The sequence below is a fragment of the Cygnus atratus genome, chromosome 2, assembly GCF_013377495.2.
Source record: "Cygnus atratus isolate AKBS03 ecotype Queensland, Australia chromosome 2, CAtr_DNAZoo_HiC_assembly, whole genome shotgun sequence".
Classification (NCBI taxonomy): Eukaryota; Metazoa; Chordata; class Aves; order Anseriformes; family Anatidae; genus Cygnus; species Cygnus atratus.
In genome coordinates, this window is record NC_066363.1 from 95,671,485 (window position 1) to 95,679,553 (window position 8,069).

Sequence of the window (8,069 nt, forward strand, 5' to 3'; positions counted from 1 at the left end):
TGAGTTTGTTCCTTGAGGAGTCAGCCCTGAGGCGCACTTCTCCTCAGGGTATCCTGAGAGGCATGTCAGCACTGGGGGAAACTGAGGGTGCAGCCTGCTGTGGACCCTGGAGACCTCTAAGAGTTCTTGTTTGGGATCACTGTTTGTAGGATTGCGAGGCCACTGTCATTTGGTCAGTAATTTTCCAGAATTCAGATCGGCCAATTTGTATAGGAATCAGGTTGTGCAGCCCCCCTCCTCTTAACGCTTAGTTGTGCCCCTGTCAGTTAGTCACGCTACAGGGCCCCGATGCGATCGGAGGGGAGCCCCGACCATCCGAGGCCTGTATCGTATAAACAACAGGCCTCAAAGGAGTGAGGCAAAAGTCAGGCTTCACCGTGCTCCATAGATAAGACGGATTGTGTCAGGATGACTTCTCCTTTGGTTATGGAGAAGAAAGAGATGAGGCTCGGTATTTATTAGATAAAGTGATTGATTTGTAGTCAAACTCAGGTTCCTTCATTACTGCCCACAAGAGATTTCATGGGAATGAGCTCTGCCTGGGGCCCTGTTGCTACCAAGCTGCCCAGTTCAAGGAGCGATCGATCGCATTGAGGCCTGCTGTGGCTCACAAGCCTCAGCAAGACTTATGCCAAGAACAGGAGCAGAGCCCACCTGCCACAGATGAATTTCACAGCTGTGGCACAAAATACTGGCACTGGAAAACAGACTGGTTTGGTGACCTGGTAGGGTTTTTGTCCCTGTCAGATTGTTCCGATTTGACTAAGCTACATAGCTTCTGAGCTTCAGCCAACATTTGAAGAAACGTTTTAAGTGATATTCTCACATAGTGGTTTGTATGCCTTTTAAAAATACTTTTTTTTTTTTTCTTCCCAAGATTTAAATAGTTCTACTTTGCTCTCTTCTGGAATTTTGTCTTTTGAATTTTGCAAGGTGCATAGGTTTGGGGGAGCTGGTCTGCTGTCCGTGGCTAATGCCAAAGCTGTCCCTCCACAAAGCCACACTGTTCCTGTAGATCTAATTAGTTTACCTTTTTATTCCACCTTTAATTGCAACAGTGCTGCTTGTTGGTGTGAATGGCATGCTAGACCATGGTGTCCTAGCTGAGCACAGAGCAGTGGTGATGATTCACGTGTGCTTAATGCACAGCTTTATTTTCCTCTGTAGTATTAGATGTCAAATCATGTTTTAAAAGCTGACTGGTGACTGCTCATGTGATTTTTATTTATTTATTTATTACCAATTTTCCTATTCAAATAGTGTGAGTGAACACTAGAATGGAGAAAACTCCAAAGTTGACAAACACTTTGAGGTTTCTTTAGTTATTTGTGGATAAAGAAATATGTGCTGGTTTTCTTGAATACCCTTCACTCAGCAGCTTAAATTTTTGCCATATCTTGTAGCCCAAAGTTTGTATGTAAATAGGAATCTAGTTTGGCTTTGTATTTGTTTCTTCTTTTAAGACTCTGCCTTAAAACTAATATTTCTTGAACAGCAATATATACAGTGTAGTCAAACTTAAATGACAAGTAGGAGCATCAATTCATACTTTTTTTTTTCTAAATCTTTTGCTATGAGATCAGCTTGTCCTATGTGTAATACATAGGCAGAATTACAGTGTGTAGTCTGGGTAGACATTAAGATCCAGAATGTTTAAAAATTTGGGGATGGGAAAGAGAAATGACATGACAGCTAAATTCAGAGCAGCAAATTGCAGTAGGAAGTTAACAGTACTGTTTTATTTTTGCTCAGATTCCTCAAGTCAGAGATGAAGACCACACCTGGAGCTTATTTATGATGCTATTCATAATGAGTAGTGCTCCCCCTCTTCACCCTCCGGCAGGGATTCCTTAGCTTAATTTGCCTGAGTATTCCTACTAATTAATAGCAGCTCTTTTTAGATCCTCAGGCAAGGTTCTCAATCCTGCACTCTTTGTCATCCAACCTCCTCTAGTGGCTGACACTTACCTCTCCAAGCTACAACACCAGCTTTGCTCTTTTCATTTCCCTGCACTCCAGTGCAGTTTCTCAGCGTGGACTCTGGCTCCCATATTTATTAGTTTCCGCTGTCTTTTCACAGTGACAGCATTAGCACATGAAGTTAAAGCCTGAAACTGCTGTTCTCTACATGCAAATTAATTTACAACAAATCATGTATGACCGTGTACATCTGTTATGCAGTTTGCAAGCTCTGTCTTATCAAGTATTCCACTCGCATCGGTACCACTAATTATTGTTTAATCTGAGCCAATATTTGGCTTGCAGTCAAACATATTTTAGATAGTTTGTGGCTTAAATTGGAGATGGAAAGAAAAAAAGCTTCAGAATTTCAATATTTGTTTCCATCTACTTCAGCAAACTGACACGGAATGACAGTATGATCAGCTATGTTGTCATGCCAGCATTTACGTGGGTTGTACCCTAGATCAGCTTGGAAGTTGGTTCAGCTAGTACCAAGTCACTGTCACAGCAATGTCATATTTGTAGGGAAAATCAGCACAGTTGTACTTGATTATGACTATTTAGCAATACCTGTTAGTCAGGATTTTGAGGGTAAGGGGAAGAGATGGTACTGTGTGAAGAAGTAGAGAAGAGACATGAGCATGAGAACTATGGAAGAGGTCTTCTCCTTGAAACTTTACTGTGTCTGCAGGCACAGACCCTGTCTGCACTTGCCATTTCAGAACAGTCAAATTGGAACAGATTCTCAGCTTCTATTGAGAAGTTTGTCCGAACTGCTGGAACTTTCCTGCACAGTCTGAGTATACAGCCATCTCTTTTTGATTTGTTTGTAAAAAATATTACCAGTTCTTTTTATTTAATAAATGTTATTTTTTTGTTTGAAACAGAAGCATAATGCAAATCTGAAAGCATTAAAGCCAGTCAAACTAGATACTGAGGTAAGACACCATCATTTTTAAAAAATATAAAAAAATCCTCATGTCTGAATAATGTATTTTCATGTGTTATGAATATTGTCACCATTTATAGGAACAGGCAAAAATTGCAAAACTTGGATTAGAACTGCACCTGCTCACATCTGATGTGGACTCTGAGACAGAGAAATGGGAGGATCAGGAGAATGAGATTGTGCAACATGGGCAAGGCATGTCAAGTATGGCTTATTCCATGTATTTATTTACCAGGTAATTATGCTGTATGCAGTATGTTTCAATGGGGAGAAGAGAATTAGAAGCATTTATAAGAAATAAGGCAAATTTATTTTCAGAGTATAAGTACTGGGGGACAGTCGGAAAGGAGCTTTAATTTCTATCCTTGTATTTTATAAATTGTAATTTTTAAACTGTTTAGTAATAAACTAGTGTTTTGTGTTTTTTTTTTTTTTTTTAGTGCTAAACATCTGTTTTGTTGCATAACAACTAATTAAAGATCTGTCGTGTAGGGAAATACTTTAAGATGGATGGTCCTAAATATTTTCAAAACTAAGGGAAATAATGCACAGTTATATTACTGCAGATCAGAGTTACTGATCTTTGCTGTACTGAAGGGTGTTCTGAAATTTGTCTGCACAATGTCAGCCTCTTTGAATAATTTAGGATTTTTTGATGAAAATTAGAGATTAATCTCACCTAGTATTCCAGTATTATTCAGTATGCCAGAGACCCAGATTTCTGTCCTTGCTCAGCTGATGAGGACTGAGCAACTTCTGTGTAATTTCCCAGCAGTGCTCTAGTCACTGAAGTATTTATGTAATACTGTGAAATGGGGCTCCTGTAATAAGTTCTGTGAAACATCTTCCAAAAGAGTGGAATTTTACAGTTCAGAGGTGTTAATGCTTACATAAGTGGAAGACCTAAGACTTTCTGGGATAGAGTGCTTTAATAGATAGGTAAAACGTTTTAAGCAGTAACTGTTTTTTTTTTTTTCTTTGCAAAAGCTCTTTGGGTGTTATCTAGCTTTATGGCTTAATTGTCTGTGGTCCACTATTCATTCTGCGCCCTCGTGTGTTCGCTTTTAAGCATCATGCTGTCACCATTCAAATACCACTTAGTCCCTTTTCTTAGCTATGAGACACTGAGTATTAGTACTTCACTGTCTTTACTGGCAGATTTTCTACTTTCAATAGTTAAATATATTCTGTGTTTGCTAAGATTTTAGCATGCCCTTTTTCATTCTTGTAATTTTCAGGTCCTTCTGTGTTTTGCAGAAATACTTCACTCTAAAAAAGAACAGAGGCTTAGTTACTGGCACAGGGGGAGGGGAGCACACAACCTCTTTTCTAGCCGATAAATGAAATAACACTCCTTTCTAGAGCCTACACTTCAAAGAGCATATCAGTGTACCCTTCTTTTCAAATAGAATGGGAGGAAAATGTTAGAATGCTAGCTACTGAAAACGTGTTGCTACTGCAGCATGCAGGTTTGCATTAATGAAAGAGCTCTGACTGATGCTTTTTAAATACCTAGGCAGAGATGCTTTGTTACATTTATGATGCCAAGTATTTATTTATTTATAATAGTTACATGGAGCATATTAAGAGATGTATCAAGAAGATAGGTAATAGTACAAACCATCCGACAAGGATGTAGGGATCACATCCTGCCTTTTGGTATTACAGATGTGTCCCCATTCCCCCCACACCTGGTATGTTTTTGTGAGAGACTGAGAAAATAAATTGTACAGGCAGCCAGCAAAATATTCTGCAGTCTATACATGGCATATATTCTGTTTTCGTTGTTTCCACAGAGGAGAAGGACTTCTGAAAACTACTCAAGATTTATTTCATCAAGCAGAGGTAATACATTTATAATGAACTGGGAGTTAGGGATTCTGAATGAATAACAAAATGCAACTTTAACTCTTTGATTCCTTATACATGAGTACAGAGTATCAGAAATTGACTGGCAACTGTAGTTCTTAAACAGCATAACTCTGGTACTTTCTGAAAGCTAACCTTCCAGGGCTCTGGTGGGACCTTATTTAAGACATTACTTAAACTGAGATTCCAGTTAGGAATGGGAAATAGTGGCCTTCAGTGCAGTAGTATTCTTCATTGTGTCACTTAGTTTAGTCCCTGATGGTGTTAACAGATACTTATCCTAATCTGAGCAGCAGTATTCTATTGGGAAAGGAAGAAGATGCAAAAATATGAATAATACAAACAAAAGACAAGGGACCAAATGAAGGACTATAATTGTGACATTTCTACGGTATGCATGTTTAACAGGAGACTGCTTACCTGCGTTAGGACAGTAAGCAAGCATGGCAGGGTATCATCTAACCACAAAATTTTTGTAAGCTGCTCCAATTCAAAAAATGTTTTTTCATATGTAAAGGGAAAAACTTTTAAAACTTCGCTTATGTGGGAGAATGGCAATGCGTTAGTGTAGGTTTTTACTTCAGAAGTCACTGCAAACTTGTTAATTATAAATGTATGCAACTTGCGCAAATATTTCCTGTTACCCTTTTAGAGTACACTGTGTATTAAAACAAAAGGTAAAAGGAGTGGTGGTTCATTTGCTTCACCTTTTTTTTTTAACGTGTTTTTTTCCACTTTCAGATTTTTGCAACAGAGGGCATGAAGCTTGCTTCGGCTTTTCAAGCCTTTTCTGATCAGGTGACGTATGACAACTGAAAAGCCATTCAGCTTATGATTTTAATGATACTACGTAAAGGCTGGTTGTTTTGTCTTCTCCATTAACTTAATATTGGAGTCTAACACAGAGTGGTTTTGTCTTCTTAAAACATACTTCAGATACACGATGACGACAAACCTTTGCTTCTGCTGGAAGCTGAAAAACTGATCCCTATGTGCAAGCAGCTCCAAGTAACAGCAAAAGCTTCTGTTCAGGGTAAAAGTGCCATATTTACAAAGGTGAAGTAAAAAATTATATATATCTCTGAAAATAAAACCTAACTTGTTTTAAAGTATGGTATTTTACTAATTTATGCTCCTGATAAAACATGAAACAGTTAATGACAGCTGAATTTCTTCGACTGCCAGAGGTCCATAAAAACTAACAAGTACAAAATCTTATGTTGCAAAAGCATTTTTCTGCTATGCAATATATCATTGTTGCTGTTCCTTATGTAGAAGAGGAATTTACTTCAACTTGAAGTAAACTATTTTGCACTTAACATGGTTTGAGAAGCTGATGTGCAAAGTATAGAGGAAGAACAGTAAGAACTGTTCCTCTTGATGAAAATGTTTTGTCTACTGTCTCACTGGTCACTGTAGCCGAAGCCATTTACTGCAGTATCCTGTGTTAGGAAAGGATGTTCTTCAGCACAGGTGCAACTTTTTCTGGACTTTTTTTTTTCCCCCAGTAGCAGAGCAGGGCTTCAGTGAAGTTTATCCTGACCCCTTCATTCATGGTGAGAGTTTGAAAGGAGGCAAAATACGATACACTGGCACCCAGCATATATGGAAGCCTGCAGGTGGATACTTTGAACATTATTACTCCCAGGCTTATATGACTATTTTCTTAAGGGAGCATGGATATCCAAATTTTGTCTAACTGGCCCAGATCATTAATATTAATGTTTTAATGAACAATTTCCTCACCAGTAACTTATCAACTTATAGAGTGTAAGTATCAGTACAATAAATAAGACATTTTTTTTCCTTGTTATTGTTAAAAATAGTAAAATTACCATTTGGGTTTTGGATTTCACTGTTAGTAAAGAGTTTCCCAAGACAATGATGTTGTCCAAAAAAAAAAAAAAAAAAAGGAAAGTTGTTCACAGACTTCCACTACATTGTTTTCTACTGCTGAGAACATTTTTCAAGGAACTTCTCAACATCTCCCTCAACTTTTACTCACTACATAAATAGAGGTACTCGAATTTTATCATGGTGAAACTGAGAATTCTCAGCTGAATAATATGAGACAGTATTTATCTTACTGTAAGCCACAGAACTTTATTTATATGAACCATAGTTAAGTGTAGCTCGCTAAGAAGTGCTCAAAGCATTAACTAAGGCAATTTGTATTACCACCACTGTATTAATTATTGTTATTCTCTTGTTATTGATACTTTACATAAACATAAATTCCAAACCCCAAAGACTCTATTTGTGAAGTACATGCTTGCTTCTCAGAAGGTAAAGAGTCTACCCTACACTGCCTACTTTATTCTGCTATTACTCATTTTGTTATATGTAAACTTATACATAGCTGCCATAAAAGTTTCTGCATTGTTACCATAAGTAGATCTACAAACCTGAGTGGTGAATGGAGGTCAGGCTTGTTAAGGAGCAGTAGTAGGATCCATTTTTCTGTGCAGCTGGGTGTTTGTTTCCAATTAGCTATGTGGGAGATGTTTCAATTTCGTGGGAGGGACAGCTGAGTTCTGAAAGGGGCTAGACCATCCAAGCTAATCAAAACCAAAGTCAGCACCTGAGAGCTACTGCTTGGTTTGTTTTACACTCGCTAGCTAAACTAAATGGGAACTCCAGTCTCTTTATAGTTAGGTAGTACTGAAAGGCTATCAAAACAATGTTTCTGAAAAGCCCGAACTTGTGACCTCTGCTGAGTGTTATACATAAAGCTTAAATTCAAACGCTTCAAGATTTAGTTAACCTTTAGTGTAACTCATATCAAGGTAAGGCTTACATGTCACACTGCTTTCTAAATCTTGCTGACAGGACATTGCCAAAAAAAAAAAAAAGAAAAATAGTGAAACACATAATATTACTCTCTAATACTATATTATTTTTAGTTCCTTCTCCTGAGCTGTGTATTGTTCTCTTCTGTTTCCCAGCCCAAGTCTCCCTTTAACAGAAGGGATGCTGTTGCTTTATGAACACTAGAGAAATTCAAAACAGCTAGGTAAAACTGTCTGATTAGATGAGATATTTACGAACGACAAATGTTATCCATTCGAGCTCAAAATAGATTATCATCTCATGTACTAAATAGTTGCATGACAAAAGTAATCAGTGATCTTACTCTACTGTACTTATCTTGTTTAGGTTGATGCATGCATTCAGAAAACAAAGAACGTGATGACTCTGTTATGTCAACTTCTTCCACTTTGCAGCAAATTAATGAGAAAGGTACTTGATTCATCTGCAGTATTTTAGTTTTTTCTTGCTTGCTTTTTGT

General features: G+C 37.7%; 1 protein-coding gene across 1 annotated transcript in view; it reads left to right on the plus strand.

Moving 5' to 3' along the window:
- The window catches only part of CTNNAL1 (catenin alpha like 1), a 57,553-nt gene that overhangs the window by 47,966 nt on the left and 1,518 nt on the right, over positions 1–8,069 (plus strand). Inside the window, exons 13-18 of the mRNA XM_035550494.2 lie at positions 2,850–2,900; positions 2,992–3,146; positions 4,708–4,756; positions 5,522–5,578; positions 5,717–5,836; positions 7,937–8,020. Coding sequence (XP_035406387.1) covers positions 2,850–2,900; positions 2,992–3,146; positions 4,708–4,756; positions 5,522–5,578; positions 5,717–5,836; positions 7,937–8,020 — 516 coding nt within the window. The remainder of the gene's footprint in view (positions 1–2,849; positions 2,901–2,991; positions 3,147–4,707; positions 4,757–5,521; positions 5,579–5,716; positions 5,837–7,936; positions 8,021–8,069) is intronic.